This window comes from Sinohyriopsis cumingii, chromosome 12 (assembly GCF_028554795.1).
Source record: "Sinohyriopsis cumingii isolate HCF-2022 chromosome 12, ASM2855479v2, whole genome shotgun sequence".
Lineage (NCBI taxonomy): Eukaryota > Metazoa > Mollusca > Bivalvia > Unionida > Unionidae > Sinohyriopsis > Sinohyriopsis cumingii.
The window spans coordinates 64,116,110-64,134,338 of NC_142972.1; the positions used below are offsets into that span (position 1 = coordinate 64,116,110).

At 34.0% G+C, this 18,229-nt stretch overlaps 1 protein-coding gene across 2 annotated transcripts in view; it reads right to left on the minus strand.

Annotated features, from left to right (window-relative positions):
• Positions 1–1,849: 1,849 nt before the first annotated feature.
• The window catches only part of LOC149786596 (alpha-mannosidase 2C1-like), a 99,330-nt gene continuing 82,950 nt past the window's right edge, over positions 1,850–18,229 (minus strand). For both annotated transcript variants that reach the window (XM_089977098.1, XM_089977097.1), the window contains exons 21-30: positions 17,196–17,290; positions 14,165–14,269; positions 12,535–12,604; positions 12,023–12,109; positions 11,617–11,760; positions 10,694–10,803; positions 7,233–7,312; positions 6,502–6,653; positions 6,037–6,140; positions 1,850–2,971 (exon numbers count right to left, since the gene is read on the minus strand). In XM_089977098.1, coding sequence (XP_089833224.1) covers positions 2,845–2,971; positions 6,037–6,140; positions 6,502–6,653; positions 7,233–7,312; positions 10,694–10,803; positions 11,617–11,760; positions 12,023–12,109; positions 12,535–12,604; positions 14,165–14,269; positions 17,196–17,290 — 1,074 coding nt within the window. In that variant the 3' untranslated portion in view covers positions 1,850–2,844. The remainder of the gene's footprint in view (positions 2,972–6,036; positions 6,141–6,501; positions 6,654–7,232; positions 7,313–10,693; positions 10,804–11,616; positions 11,761–12,022; positions 12,110–12,534; positions 12,605–14,164; positions 14,270–17,195; positions 17,291–18,229) is intronic.

Below are 18,229 nucleotides of genomic sequence, written 5' to 3' on the forward strand. Positions count from 1 at the left end.
TTAGGGTTTTAAGTCCAACATTCCCATAGTCTGCTTGTTTAGACATGGGTATATTTAATAAATATAACCGGCATATTGTCCATCCAACACGTACATCGGACTCGCACTCCACATCAATTTTAGGCTCAAAATCACACACTGGTATTTCCAGTGACATTTTTCCAATGTCCAACAGACTGATATACATGAAATTCATTGTCATCATAGCTATCACCAGCCAGTATTTGCCGACGAAAACGTCGTCTGGTTTCCTGTGTGCCCTTATTGGAAACACGCATTTGTAAAACTTCCACGATGAAAGTAAGGCTAATACTTCATAAAATGCCTGTTCCAGGGCCAATGAACGAATCAAATTTAGTTTAACAGCCATTCATGTCGAACCAAAGTATCCAGATATCTGGATGTCGCATCAAGTGCTGTGATACAGCTGCGGCAGCGTGAATTACGTCGCGAAATGCACTTTTAAAGTTAAAGTTTAATAAAAATTGCATACTGCGCAAGCACATTTTTTATATCCGTGGCATTGAGGTAATTTGCCGAACGCATATCACTGCTTTAAAAGTACGCGAATTCGTACAAATTACGTGCACTCGCGTGTACTGGCATCATTTTCTGACCCAATGTTTTATTCATGTTAGACCGCTTGGAGGAGGGTAGATGCGATTTTAAATATATATTCGTGTTTTTTTTTTTCTTCTTCTTTCTGACAACCCCAACATTGATTTCTCATTTTGTTAGCACAACCCACAACATAAGTGATTTTCCCAACCAAACTTCCACTGTCAGAATCAAAATAGTTCGAAACACAGCCTCCTACAGAAGTGGTTTTGAAGTGCCATCCCTGGGGGGGATATATGTTTTACTGGAACAGCCCTTAAAGCAATACATTTGTGAAATCAATAAACCCCATTCTGATTCTATTTTGGGAATTATAAATGATTCATGTCAAAAGGTTCTATATCTCTTATTGATGATTCTGCTAAACCAATCCCTAATAAAACGGTAAGGGGCACAGGAGCTTCTCGGTCATTTATTATCAGGTACTCTGCCTTTATCTGAGAAGTCCTCTTCTAGTGAAAGTGTTCTTATTCAGGGAGTAGAGTGTGGTTTTGTTAATGTTCCTCTCCATTGTGTCAATTTGGCATCAGACAGTCTTAGGAGCCTTGACTGTCGGAACAATGACTTCTTTACGCATTGAGGGCATACATGTATTATTAGGCAAGGAGCTAGCTGGATATAAAGATGTGGTTAATCCACTTGTAATTGACAAGCCATGTTTGGATCAAAAAGTTGATCCTTTTGAGATTGAAATCTCTGATTTGTATCCTGCTTGTGCAGTTACCAGACCTACAGCAAATAAAGCTCTTGTGAATGATGCTGATCAGGAAAGTATTCCTTCAGCAGACACATTTATTGGTCAGTCTTTTGATGAGGTCACGTTTGCTCCTAGTACTGATCAATCACAGTGATTCCCTTTTACTAGTCATTCACTCTATTCTAGTCAGGGTGTCAAAGACAATCACTTATTCAAAGAAATCCATCTTGATTGGTCTTCATTAGAGAATTATATGCAGTGAAGTCAATCCTGATTGTCCTTTGAGTACATCCTTAATTTGACAACAATTTCATATGGTAGAGATCATGCCTGCACAGTGACCGATGTAGGCCTGACTAATACCCAAATGTGTCTGCAACCTAGTTTAGGTTCATGATCTTATCCTCAGATTATCTAGATGTCTCAATTGACTTGTGTGAGACTGTTATGTTGTTATTGGTGTCCACTATCTAATGCTATCTACGCTTTACTACTTAACAAAATGGATAAAGTGGAATTGAGAATGATCACAGCTGGACATAAATCAATCTTTATTAAAACATAAAATGTATAAAATCCTGATATGGTCATATCCTAACGATATCATTAACAACAGCAATTATCGTGAATAGTTTTCACTGTATGTAATGTCTACAACTGTACATAAACAAAGAAGCTGCTCAAACGTGTTATTTGCTAGTAATCCATTACATAAGAATATTTATGACATTTTCAGACCTTTCCGAAACCATGCCTTGAAACAACTAGTTGAAAAGTCAGTGATCTCAAAAATGTTTGATCAGCAGTATTTTCTCTAGGCTGTGTTCTTAGTCTTTTGAGTGCAGTAAAACTTTAAAAGTGCACACATAAATCAGCAATGAATCCTAAAATAAATAAATACCTGTCACTATAGCTTTGGAAGCTTGTAATTTGTGTCATTACTATTAGAAATTTTAGCTAAGTCATTAAGATACATGATTTTATTAGTAAAGCCATGCAGCAACCCCATCACTGATAAAGATTACCTCAGGCTTTGAGAGAGCAAGGAAATCATGATGTAAAGATTATCCTACTTTTCCATGATGAATTTCTAAATTGGTAAAGGTAATAAAAACTGCCTGCCTGATACACATGTAAGTACTATGTATTCAGAGGCTGTTGGAAATTAATTATGACAGTTGGAAATGACTGAATTAAAATTAATTATGATACATGGAAAGTCAGCAAATTATTCCAGTACCTGTGGCAATAGTTCAGCCAATAATGCACAAGAAAAAAATTCAAATAACTCATCAGCAGGTTTTAAAAAAACATCCATGATGAATTTGTTCAGTTCAGAATTAGCATGAGACTAGTTCAGTAATATAAAGGAATTCATTGTAATGTTCATAACTGTATTGGTTTAATAAAACTGATACATCCATAGTAAGTAATGAAATAATAAGCAGGTCACATATGTAAGATCCATAGTTTGATCCATGGGTCTCTTACTATGGTACAACTGGTGAACAAAATGTATAAAGTATCTATCAAACAGCAATTCTTAAGGTGAGTATCTGGAATGGACACAGGGTACATGTGATAGAGCGGCCTGCAGTTCCAAGGTTCAGACTGTCAGATTCCAAGGTCTGGTCAGTTTCCTCTAGGCTGTTACACCTGCAAAAGTCATTTATAAGATTTAAATTATAAAAAATGGCAAGATAAAGAATCTTCTAAGAAATGTTAATTTTCATGCTTGTATCAATTATTAACCCATCTATTGCCCTAGAAGAGACCAGTAATTGTTTAAGAACACTAACTAAGAATTGATTACAGATAAACATAAAAACAGTGATGAACCTAATATTTAATCATCTGGTTACTGACACTTTCAAATTTCAGATGAATTTCTATTTTCAAAACAGTGTTCTTTATTAGTAAGTTTTGTCTGAGTGATCTATATCGAGAGTGAATTAAATGAGCCTTGAATAAAGTTAAAATTTTATAACATAACTACTAAATATTAATACTATTTATGATAAATTACAGTGAGGTCCTTGATAACCATATCACTAACCTGTCTCAGTTAATTCTTTGTAAAACCATATAAACATGTCACTAATCTGTCTCAGTTAAGTCTTTGTAAAACCATATAAACATGTCACTAATCTGTCTCAGTTAAGTCTTTGTAAAACCATATAAACATGTCACTACCCTGTCTCAGTTAAGTCTTTGTAAACATGTCACTACCCTGTCTCAGTTAAGTCTTTGTAAAACCATATAAACATGTCACTAACCTGTCTCAGTTAAGTCTTTGTAAAACCATATAACCATATCACTAACCTATCTCAGTTAAGTCTTTGTAAAACCATATAAACATGTCACTACCCTGTCTCAGTTAAGTCTTTATAAAACCATATAAACATGTCACTAACCTGTCTCAGTTAAGTCTTTGTAAAACCATATAAACATGTCACTAACCTGTCTCAGTGAAGTCTTTATAAAACCATATAAACATGTCACTACCCTGTCTCAGTGAAGTCTTTATAAAACCATATAAACACATCACTAACCTGTCTCAGTGAAGTCTTTATAAAACCATATAAACATGTCACTAACCTGTCTCAGTTACGTCTTTGTAAAACCATATAAACATGTCACTACCCTGTCTCATTTAAGTCTTTGTAAAACCATATAAACATGTCACTAACCTGTCTCAGTTAAGTCTTTGTAAAACCATATAAACATGTCACTACCCTGTCTCAGTTAAGTCTTTATAAAACCATATAAACATGTCACTACCCTGTCTCAGTTAAGTCTTTGTAAAACCATATAAACATGTCACTACCCTGTCTCAGTTAAGTCTTTGTAAAACCATATAAACATGTTACTAACCTGTCTCAGTTAAGTCTTTGTAAAACCATATAAACATGTCACTAACCTGTCTCAGTGAAGTCTTTATAAAACCATATAAACATGTCACTAACCTGTCTCAGTTAAGTCTTTATAAAACCATATAAACATGTCACTAACCTGTCTCAGTGAAGTCTTTATAAAACCATAAATACATGACACTAATCTCTCTCAGTTAAGGCTTTGTAAAACCATATAAATTTGTCACTAATATGTCTCAGCGAAGTCTTTATAAAACCATATAAACATGTCACTACCCTGTCTCAGTTAAGTCTTTATAAAACCATATAAACATGTCACTACCCTGTCTCAGTTAAGTCTTTATAAAACCATATAAACATGTCACTACCCTGTCTCAGTTAAGTCTTTGTAAAACCATATAAACATGTCACTAACCTGTCTCAGTTAAGTCTTTGTAAAACCATATAAACATGTCACTAATCTGTCTCAGTTAAGTCTTTATAAAACCATATAAATTTGTCACTAACCTGTCTCAGCAAAGTCTTTATAAAACCATATAAACATGTCCCTAATCTGTCTCAGTTAAGTCTTTATAAAACCATATAAACATGTCACTAACCTGTCTCAGTTAAGTCTTTATAAAACCATATAAACATGTCACTACCCTGTCTCAGTTAAGTCTTTGTAAAACCATATAAACATGTCACTATCCTGTCTCAGTTAAGTCTTTGTAAAACCATATAAACATGTCACTAACCTGTCTCAGTGAAGTCTTTCTAAAACCATATAAATTTGTCACTAACCTGTCTCAGTGAAGTCTTTGTAAAACCGTATAAACATATCAATAACCTGTCTCAGTGAAGTCTTTGTAAAACAATATAAACATGTCACTAACCTGTCTCAGTGAAGTCTTTGTAAAACTACATAAACTAATTACTGATCTGTGTCTCAGTGAGGTCATTGTAAAATTATATTAAACAAATCTCTGATATGTGTCTCTGAACTCATTGTAAAACTTTCACAACAAGCGTCTGGTCTGTGTCCTACTGCAGTCATCAGAAAATTACCATCAAAAGTATCTGGTCTGTATCATAGTGAGGTCCTTGTAAAACCATCTCAACAACTATCTGGTCTGTATCCATGTCAGGTCCTATCCATGTCAGGTCCTTGTAAATCCATCTCAACAAGTACCTGATCAGTATCAAAGTAAGGTTCTTGTAAAACCATCTCAACAAGAATCTGGCCTGTGTCCTACTGCAGTCATAAGAAAATTACCATCAAAAGTATCTGGTCTGTATCATCATAAGGTCCTTGTAAAACCATCTGAACAAATATTTGGTCTGTATCCAAGTCAGGTCCTTGTAAAACCATCTCAACAAATGTTTGGTCTGTATCCAAGTCAGGTCTGTGTTAAACCGCCTCAACAAGAATATGGCTTCTATCCAAGTCAGGTCCTTGTAAAGCCATCTCAGTAAGTATGTGCTCTGCCTCAAAGTGAGGTCCTTGTAAAACTGTCTCAACAAGAATCTGGTCTGTATCCAAGTGAGGTCCTTGTAAAACCAACTCGACAAATACCTGATCTAAGTGATGTCTCAACAAGTCATCAGAGTACGATAAAAAGACACTTTTCACATGCGATACACTTCTGCAACTTTTATAAATGCAAAGAAAGCAACAAACGAGATTGTGGCCTACACATTTTAAAAGCTTGTATACCTGTCATCAACAGCTCTATTTAATAAAAGACAAAATAGTTCTCTGATAGTTGCAAGTCTGTGCACGGTCAAGTCAAAATACCACATTGTTCTGTGGCTTACATTTCCTAATGCTATGAAGAAGCAACTGGCTACAGAATATGTATTGCTTACCTAACAACCTGTTTAAAGTCAAATGATGTTGTAAGTGTTGCCTGAGCTCGACCACCAAATGCTTCATACATCCTCAAAATCAGGTCACCTTGTCCATCTTCACTCTATAACAATGAATGAAATAACATTAATTTACAAATATAAGACTATGTGTAAGTGTGTCATTTTTAAGGGGGGGGTAAACATGTTTGAGGATTCTTTGGTTGCCAGAAATTTAAAGATGCAACATACACTGATCAATATCTACAGACAATAGTACATTTTCCCCCATTACCAGCTTCAAAGGAAGCAATAGTATAGAAAACACATCCTAATCTGTAATTACCAATTCAGCGTAAGCAATTTTCTATTGATGTTTACGTCTTTTTAATTCATAAAAAATGTAAGAAAATAAAATAATTCCCCCAAAATTTTAATAATTTAGTTATCAAGCAGTAGGAGCTCCAAATGTGGAACAAAAAGTACCATTTTCACAGTTTCAAGTACAACTTGGCTCGTTGACAGTGACAGGTAGCTGGAGGTATCTAAGACATCTGGCACCACCTTCATTTTACAAAGTGATAATGGGCAATTGAGGTTATATGCCTCCTGTATCACACCTGCTTCTTGATAACTACCTGCAATACCAACATAAAAAAGATTTTATATTTTGACTGAATAAATTGATGATACAAAATTATTAATGTCTGATAAGGTTGATACATGCTTTCATTATTAATAAAGTAATACAGTCTTGTTTGCTAGATAATATCGAGTTGTCAGCATCGGAAGGTCCAAACAATGACTTGATGCAGCCAGCAAGATGTGACCTAGCAATCATGCTCAGATTACTATAATAATTATATTTTTATTATACATCTATAAATTTTCAGATAATACAATTTTTATATGTAACTGAAATGCAAAAAAAACTGCATAACATTTCAATCTTTTGTAACATAAACTTCATTTTAAATCATAGAACGAAATGTTTCAACACCTGATGTGCAAATGAATATTGCACTGAATGAAGTGCATGAAACAATTGATTCTGATACTGATGAGTCAAAGGTTTGCTATCTAATGATTTGTATTCAACCAAAACTTTTCTATTTAAGAAAGACATAACAGACCCAATCAAAACAAAATAATCTCATAAATATAGTACATGTTAACAGTACAGTATGCTAAGAGGCGATTACATGGCAACTACTTACCCAGGTGAGGCATTAATGCATACTTGAAAGCATGTTCTCCCATGTCAGCTGTAGCATCTGGAGCTTTAGGGGACCTAAGCCTGAATGAAGAAGACATTTTCAAACATGCAAGAGAAAGATTGTCACATTAATTAGTTTGAATATATCTACATTAGTGCATCATATTAATAACATGCTACATTTCCTATATCTACTTAACATCACTTTGTCATATCGTCATCATATTAAATTTTGAAGAAAAAATGTAAACATTTATTTTTAGTAAAATAATACCTCAGCAAGAAATTCTAAAATTACATGCACAAATCAAGTAAGATCTACAGCTATCACAATTAGGATGGCATGAGTATTAATATTTAATTCAATGCATAAAGGCAGTGAGAGATTTATCCTAACATTAGAAAGGTATTTTTACATTCAAAACAAAAATGCAGCAAAGACCATATAATGTATGAAAGAAACATGAATGCAGAATGAAACATCAATGAATGTAGAAATAAAATGATAAAAAACAAAACAAATGTATTTTGAAGAACAGCAAGCACAAATGCAACATAAAAAAATGACTAGCTATCAGATGTATACGTGCTAATCAAATTATCATATTCCACTATCATATACTATCTGCAAATGAAATACAAGTAAAAAAAGAAATGAATTAGTGTAAAGAGTGGCAGAAACTGACATTACTTATTATTCTGATAGATAATGAAATTCATAGGCCTTTTTAAATATATAAAGATACTATGTTGTGATGTGATGTGATTTGGATTTTTAATGTAGCTTTAACAACTTTTCAGTCATATCGCTACGATGTCTGCAATGTGGCAGTTTATAGTGATGTCTAGCACTGGGGCATCATGCCGCAGACATGTAGCATGATGTCCCACCCAGTCACATTATCCTGACACCGGGCCGACCAGTCCTAACACTAACCTCTTAATGCTCAATGCCAAGCGAGGCAGCTATTAGTACTGTTTTTGTAAGTCTTTGGTATGACTCGGCCGGGGATCGAAACCACGACCTCCTGCATCTGAGGCGGATGCTCTAACCACAAGGCCACCGGAGCGATAAAGATACTGCAAATGGCACATTATATGTCTGGTTATCTCTGATAAGTATTAATCAAAGAGTCTCATTGATTTGAACCTGTGGTTAAAGTATATAATCTTGAACCAAACTTAATGTGACATGCAGTTAATGATTATCTTAGAATTAAGCTTGCCATGACCTTTGACCTTCAGACCCCAGAATCATTAGGTTTTTTTAAATATCCTTAGTGCAAACCATTTACAAGGTTTGGTTAAGGAATTTACCCTGGAACAAAATTTACAATCCAACAACAACAACAACAACAACAAAAAATCTTTGAGTCACAGTGGCCATGGCCTTTTGGACACCACATTAATAGGCTTTTTTCTTACTAAACATATGTCATCCACAAAAAATACTGAAAGTACTCAGTTCAGAACAGAAATTTTGTGCAGAGATCAGTTTTTCCTTTCAGTCATAATGACAACAACATTTTGAGTTTTTAACCCCAAATTTACGAGGCTTATTTTTTAACTCAAGTGCAAGTGATTCACAAAGATTGGTCCTGGTTTCTAATGTAGAACTTATGCTATTACACCTCTCCCTCGATAACTCGCACACATCAGGGTCCAAAAACACAGACTGTACTATAAGTGAGGGTGCGAGTTACCAAGGGACCTAAAATAAATCCGCTAGACATCCAGAGAATTGCGGGGCTGTTTAATGACTGAGTCCTTGTTTTAAAATTGCATCAAGAATAAATGTCAATAAAGTGCTTTTCTGATGAAGATGTTCGCTATTCACTATAAATTAAATTTATTTTCAAAAGGTTCAACATCTGAAAGATTGATAACATGATTCTAACTGGTTTCAACGACTAACACGGTACACAAAAACATTTGTGTATTATGTCACAACTTTTTGTTTTGTTGACTAGTCTGGTTCCCAGAGTTATGTCCAATAGTCTTTGCGAAGCATGGAGACTATAATGCAGGGAACCAGACTAACTGTTGACACACAACCAAACAAGATTTCTTTTTATCAAAAACATGATACATTTATTTCCTGAGATAATGGTCTATGTTGAAAATCATTTTTGTATTATTCAATTAGCAAAATGTTGATACCGTGATTTCATTACAAGTAATGACGAAAGTTTTTATCATCCTTGAGGATATCTCTATGTGCAAATTCAGGAATTCTCTGAGGCATGTTTTCCCCACAATAGTCTGTATCTGTGAAACAAAGCTCTTTATTTTAGGACGTACTCATTTCGCTTGATTGCCTTGCTATTTTTAATCACAGTTATGATACAGTAGGTTAAGTTAAGGTAGTTTAATTAGATTACGTACACAATAACATTTGTAACAGTTTTAAATTGATCAACTGAAATGAGTTACCCATCATACAATCAGGGCTGCTGGTTCTAAAGAATGTAGGATTTGCATGCCTTTTAACTTTGTTTTTTATCCCACCTACTTTATTTGATTTAAAAGACTTAATTAAAGTGCTAATAGAAAAGGAGGCTCACTTTTTATTTAGTGCAACAATACAACAAATGTTTCTGCTAGTCTGATATCAAAACACGGTGGGCACTTAATTAGGCTCTCAGAGAAATGCTCGCGGACATAGTTGTTACAGTAGACTGAACATTTCATGTTTCATTACAAGAGAACACATTGCATTTATGTTGATTACACTTAAAAGGAACTAAAATATAGAACTAGAACACAAATTTCAATTGATAAAAAAGTTATTTAATTGGTATTTATTTAATATTGTACTGCCCCCACTTGGCGTGACATTTGCATTGAATTTCCTTAAACTGTGGTATACTAAGAATTTTGTTTGGAAAGAAAATGTAACAAATTATGACTTATTATTAAAAGTTCATATTTCATAATGTTGATTAAAATTTCTATGTCCTATCTACCATATTCAATGACAAAATTAGCAATATATCAAAGTTTCCAAAACCAATTTTCATCGCGATTTTCATTAAGTTCAACAAATAGGGATAAATTTGGGGGTATTTTGGGGTTTAAAAAATGACATCCATGCCTGACCCCGCATTATAAGCGGGTTCATGTGTTATCAGGGTGCAAGTTAACAAGGGAGTGGTGTATGTGGAAACAAATAGTCTTCTTTTAGAGTGACAGCGACTTTTACAACTGAACTTCAGACCCAAAAATGTGCAGATTTCTGTCCTTCAACAAGAACGTACGTGAAAAGTTTAACGAAATAGGTGCTGTAGAACTGAAGTTATGTAAACAAGAAAATGGACAGATGACAGAGAGAAAAGGGTCACAGGATAATATGAGTCAGTAAAAGCTGAGCATACAAAAAGTCTTGCAGGACAATATTATCCAACAATACATCAAAACGTTTTTCCCTTTTACTGCAAACAAACACATAATATCGTAACTTACAAGGAAAGTCGAAGTATATTGTCAATGGCAGAGTATCCATATTTGCAGTCATTCAAGACGGACACACCATAGCCACACTCTGAGAGATCTGCCCATTTATGACCACAGACCTTTAAGTAGAAAAATAGCAACCTAATCAAAACCTGACTATTCACCAAGTCTTTTCACCTTCAAGGTTGATAAAAAAAAATATAGCTGCCTACTGGATACTGTATTATTCATCCAATATGACTCATTTGTGTGGAAAAAGTTCAGCAGATTCCTTTCAATTTAATCTCAATTTACTGACTTTATCTGGAAACAAAAGCAAATGGTTAATGCATCTTTTATATGAACACTTAAGAAATGTGATTTTTTTTTAGCTTCTATTTGAACCCTTTAAATTCTGAATTTGGTACTTATGTGTTGGATTCTGATACTGACCATGAAAATCTTAGATTTTGATGCTGATGTGTCAGAGTTTGATACTGATATGTTAGATTCTGATACTGATTTGTTAGATTTTGATACTGATATCTTAGATTCCAATACTGATGTGTCAGAGTTTGATACTGATGTGTTAGAGTTTGATACTGACGTGTTAGATTCCAATACTGATACTGTTGTTTTGGATGCCAATTCTGCCATATTAATTATGATATTGATAAAGATGTGATGGAGTCTGACATTAATCCTGAATTATAAACTTCTGATACTAATACAAAGGTGTTAGATTCTATTCTGATAATGATTTCCGATGTGTCTGATTCTGAGAATAAAGGTGTGTTAGGTTATGACACTTATACGATATATTCTAGGATTGATACTGATGTTTGATGCATGAAAACAATTTGTTTTTATATAATTAGGGCAATGACATTTTCTTAGAGCTTATGAACTGTGTAATGCTGAATGGAATTTTTCTGGGCAATGAGATGCCTGACCTCAAATCTTGCAGAGTCCCAGGATGTGTTGTAGTGATTAGGTCTCTTCAGATGTCCATACTGGATTTCATATGTAGCTTCAAAAGTGTGGACACTAGTTGGGAATTCAACCTTCAGAAACTTGTGACTTTCATGCCAAGAGACCTGCAATTAGGTCATCCAACAAAATTAAAAAAGGGAAAAAGATGCACCACACTAAATGTATGAAATGTTGCCACAAATATTTCTTTCAGGGAAATTGTTTATGAAAAGCATATTTATTAATTTTTTTTATTTACATTAATGGATTTTATAATTATGTCCCTGAATCTGAGATGATGAATTTAACTTTTAGGGTGAGAAAATGAAAATTCAAAAAAAAGTTACAATAAAGAATGCTGTTGAAAAACAAATGTTTTTCATGTACCTGAGTTTCAAAATGGAGGCAAGGGCTCTCAGCATCCAGAACTATGTTCTGATGAATTGCACTATTTTTGCCAATCTTCAGGGCAAACTGAAATTGGAAGAATAACTTTAAGATAATAATAATTCTTCATTTTATGACACTGTCTGAAACAAACATTTATCCATATACTTTAAAGTAAAAACAAATTGTAAGGGTTATAGAGAATACAGTATTTCACTTCCAGGCTTTCCAATGAAATATAAGAATTCTAAAACAAAATTTTACACTGAATATCACTGACAACATTGTGACTGCTGTAGATGCTGCATATTAAGTCTCAACACGCTGTTGCAGGTGAGACAATAATGAAAAACATTCTGAAATTTGTAATCCACTTCTCAGATGTATCTCTTGCTTTCCATTATCCCCCAATGCCTGATCATTGGCATTTCAACCTACAAATGACATGGACATATTAACTGTCAATTACTGCAATTGACATTTTGTACTGATGTAAAAAAAAAATAGCATACCTTCACAGAAGCTCTAAGAGGTCCTTTATCAAGAATCCTGACAGGTTCCAGAATATCTGTCACAGGTTTTCTAAAGAAATGAGAGAAGCTACTGTAAAAAATTCACAGTTACCAGGTAGTATACTCTAAATCTAAATTTATCTATGAAAACTTTATCTTTTAAAAACCTTTTCCAAACAAAACATGATTTTCACTAATTTTCTGTTATCAGATCTACCATGTTTTTGAAAAATAAATTCCCCAATAAACAACGGAACTACTTATTAAAATATAAATGGTTTTTGCACTGGTAAATATATTTTCTTCTATATGTATGCACTGACTACTATGACCCAGAGGTTATGACTCATAATCCATTACATACATTATGTGTCCTCAACGTTTGTTAAAAATATATTCTAAAATTTCTGTGTAACTGACCTTTGATTACTTACCATGTATGGATCAGGTAGACAGTAAACATTGTTGTCCTGGTCAGTAAACAATAAGCAAGTTATACTGAATTTAATAATAAATATAACGAAATTATATAAACATCTTATTTTGTATTTTTCTTTATTTTCCATGTTTCCAAATCTAAAATGTCACACTAAAGTTTAGGTCAAATTAATGTCACCAATTACATTTTTTCTTCTTGCATGGTGAAATATATATAGGATCAGTTGAGTTATGGACAAACCCAGTAACATTTACAGACTAATAGTCGTATAGACAAGCATAGTTTTTGTTGGGGGGGGTCAGACACTGCACATTGGCAACCTAAGTACATCTGGTGTAATTGACCTTTGATATCCTGCAAGAGACTATAGGCAAGAGTCCAATAATTCAAACCCATTTACTGCTCCGGTGGCCATGTGGTTAGAGCATCTGCCTCGGATTTGTGGGAGGTCGCAGGTTCGAACCCCGGCCAAGTAATACCAAAGACTTAATAAAAAAGGGTACTACCAGCTGCCTCGCTAGGCGTTCAGCATTAAGAGGTTAGTGTCAGGACTGGTCAACCGGGTGTCAGGATAATGTTACTGGGAGAGACATCATGCCCCATTGCCAGATATCACTATAAACTGCCACACTGCAGACATCGTAGCAATATGACTGAAATTTTTTTAAAGCTACATTAAAAACCCAAATCACACACACGTACACACATGCACACATAGCCTGTTCTCACTGATGAGATCCATATTGGAAACCTATGTACAGTTGGTGAATTTCCACTCAACGGTCTAGAAATAGTAGTGGTTATGGGCAAATGGACAGATGGAAGTAACACAATATCCCACTGGTGGAGTTACGGGATCAAAATTCATCAATTTCATTAGCACACTGGATCATTAATATTAACTATATGCTTAAAAAGAACACCAGAGACATGCTGGAATTATAAAAACCAGATAGTCTTTAAATCCAACAACAGAGACTATGTAAAACTATTAATTCATTATAAACATGCACTCATTTTCATTCTTTCCTTCCTTCCCTTCATCCTTTTTTTCTTCATTCCCTTAATACTTGTTAACAAACTTTCCTGATTCACAAACTTATTTGCACGCTTACTTATGCAGCTGCCTATTTACATACTACCTTACTTTCTTATAAGTACTGTATCCTATTGTTTTGCTAACTTACTTACCTTGTCTCCAGATGGTAGTCCATTACATCCCAGGCATCCCAGTACAGTGGAATATCATCATACATCACAAATTGGTTAGCTGGATTTTTGGAGCAGACTGCATTTCTGTGTAAATATAAATCTTTTATACTGAATGTAGCCAAAACAAAAATGCAGCAATCTAAGTTTGAAATTATTTCCATATGAGGAAACTATAAAAAGATTATAACAGAATCCACAATATGCAACAGTGTTAGAATCTGATGGCAGCAATATGGCTGATCATATACATTAGTGTGGGTTTAATAGAGTCCATCATATCCACTGGTGTGGGATTTGGAAATCCAACAATGGAGTTAGACTTTTATGGCAGGAATATGACTCATTATGTACCTTCGAATGAAATTAATAAACATCATCATTATCACTGGTGTGGGATTGGAAAATCCAATCAGAGTTAGAATATTACTGCAGGAACATGGCTCATGAAATACATTAGTATGGGTTTAATAGAATCCATCATTATCACAAGTGAGGGATTGGAAAATCCCATCAATGAGTTAGAATTTTAAGTCAGGAACATGACTCATCATATGCATTAATGTGGGATCATTAGTGTCCATAATATTTCATGGCATGGGACTGGGAAATCCGACAACAGAGTTAAAATTTAATGGCAGTATTAAGGCTCATCATATGCATTAATGTAGGATCATTAGTGTCCATATTATTACATGGTGTGGGACTGGGAAATCTCACCACAGAGTTACAATTTAATGACAGTATTAAGGCTCATCATATGCATTAATGTAGGATCATTAGTGTCCATAATATTACATGGTGTGGGACTGGGAAATCCCACCACAGAGTTACAATGTAATGACAGTATTAAGGCTCATCATATGCATTAATGTAGGATCATTAGTGTCCATATTATTACATGGTGTGGGACTGGGAAATCCCACCACAGAGTTACAATTTAATGACAGTATTAAGGCTCATCATATGCATTAATGTAGGATCATTAGTGTCCATAATATTACATGGTGTGGGACTGGGAAATCCCACCACAGAGTTACAATGTAATGACAGTATTAGGGCTCATCATATGCATTAATGTGGGATCATTAGTGTCCATAATATTACATGGTGTGGGACTGCGAAATCCCACCACAGAGTTACAATTTAATGACAGTATTAAGGCTCATCATATGCATTAATGTAGGATCATTAGTGTCCATAATATTACATGGTGTGGGACTGGGAAATCCCACCACAGAGTTACAATTTAATGACAGTATTAAGGCTCATCATATGCATTAATGTAGGATCATTAGTGTCCATAATATTACATGGTGTGGGACTGGGAAATCCCACCACAGAGTTACAATTTAAGGCTCATCATATACATTTGTATGGGTTTAATGTATTAGTGTTTGATAAGACAGTTTTATCTGATGGTCTGAACTTTGCGTCAGAATTGAGACTTTACCAAGTGTCTGACTCAATATTCTGATCCCCAAGATGATTCCTATCAAACCCTGACAGGATATTTGTCTACCATTCCTGACCAAAAAAGCAATGCCCAACATCAAATTGTTGTACTGTGGATGCTGATGTGACCTTCAGATGGCATATGTACATAAACATTTTACCAACCTTAAAATATAGCGTAAAAAGTTATATTTGAAATGAAAAATTCTGTGCTTAACTTTATATGGTATTTAAGCACATATCAGACCAATAGTTGAGGCTGCTTAGGTAATGGCAATATACAGCATCTGAACTGTGTGCTGCAGATAGAGAGTGTATTGATAGAAATGTGAACAATTAACTAATGTCACATTCTGCCATATAATTACTCAAAATAGCAAATATATATATATATATATATATATATATATATATATATATATATATATATATATATATATATATATATATATTTGTGTGCCCATTATATGTAATAATGAAAAGATGAAATTTAAAACAATAACAATTATAACATTCGTTATTATTTTTTTGTTCGAATTCAGGCTCCAGACGATGTACATGAAGCTAGAATGGACGGTATAAAAGGTCCTGTCTGCAGGACATTAACTTCATCTACTGTTCATTTCTATAAATAAATGTGTCACATTTAATGTTTATCCTGAAAGAATGCTCGTGATGATGAAAATGATTTTGCTATTTTGTGTGTACTATGTTTCAGCAAAAGGTCTTGTGATACAAGGTACCAGTCACTTGAGGGAAGATAGAGATATCCTCCACCAGTGTTCAATGCTGGTAAACATGATCTGACATATATAGGAATGTGACAAAGGGAAATCCCACCATAGTGGGCAAGCTAGAATGAATAGTCACAACAAAATATAATCCAAGCTGACATTCAAAGCACACCATTTCCATATGTCACGGTCAAGAATGTTTTTATTTGAACATTTATGAAAAATGAGAAATGATGAAAATTTCATGAACAAGAAAGTTCTCCATTAATGTAATTACTTTATCGGATGTAACAGTAATACATGTAAATTTATAAAGCACATTTATCCATCTAAAATATGTGACACCTAGTGCAAATCCAATGATATTTGGAAAGATTTAAGAAATGGGAAAGCATTAAAGTTCAAGAAAATAAAATGTGAATCATGGTACACACTTATTCTATGTACATATATCAACAAACAACATTTCATAGCTATTTATCCATGAAAACATCCAACATAACATGTGAATCCTAAAGCAATGTACTATCTACTGTTAGATGCCATTCTATACTGAATAGATAAATTATTGTGAAAGCAAAAACATCATATTTTTTCATAATTTTGGTCTGGTTGATCGAAAATGTGTGGAAGAGAATGGCAGTAAAATCTTGTATAGATACATACATAACTGCACAATATTTTATCATGTTTTGTTATTTAAATGATTAATCCACAAAATTATGTATCCAGGAATGTATCTTTAACTAAATCATGACACTTGAGACTCAGGAATTCACACATGAACATCCCTGATATCAGTAAACATTTAAAAATAGCAGTACCTGTCGTGTCCTTTGATAGACATCATGATCACTCTGCCCATCTTGTCAATGACAGCCATCACCTTGTTGTTTTCCAGTTTTATTAAATCTCCTTCCTAAACAAAATATAATACATGTTTAAACATATTACATGTGCATGCCTTTAGATGAACTTTAGTGTTATCAGTTCCAAAATTCATTTTGCCATTTTATTTTTAATTCAGAAACCATTACAATGTAAATGTTGGTATCAAACTGATATTACTATTTTAATATAAAATTAAACCAGTATGTAAAAAATGGTCATATCACACATCTCCACAAAGCTTTAGGAAGTCTGTGGCAGTGATTGTAATCATTATTTATCATGCAAAAAATAAATTCTCTCTAAAGTGATCATGACCTAAAAATTGAAGGACCCAATGGCAGGATAGAAAAAGAGGTGAAACAACACAATGAGCATTCTTTTATATGATATCAAAGCAGAGGCACTATAATAAGGTGACAAAAGCCATATTTTGTTCAAATCATTATTCATAACATCTGCTTCAAAAAATATTTGCAGGCTTTGGGTAACCGTCGAATGACCTCTATAAGAAGCCTACTTCATGCATTGATTAGCCACTAAACACAAGACCCCCATGAAATGCATGCAGACCACTGTATTTATTCAAACTAATTCACATTTACAACACTTAATTAAACAGTGGAGAGTAATCTATCACAATATACAATATATAGTCCTTAATATGCCTACTTTACCACTGAATATACATATTTATTCCTACTTCCAATTACAATGATCATGAAAGGTCTGTGACACATAAGATTCTATGTGGTCATGAGCTAAATAAAAATACTAAACCAATTTTTGTTAATCATATTAGGTCACAATGACCTTCTTTGGTTGCAGGAGTGTAGTTGTTGTTGCTATAGGGTTTAACACCATTTTTCAGCACAAGACAAGATAGGCTATACATGGCGGCCAGTATTAATGATGAAGGAAGAACCCTGGAAAACCCTGGAAAAAAACAACTGACCTACGAGAAGCTACC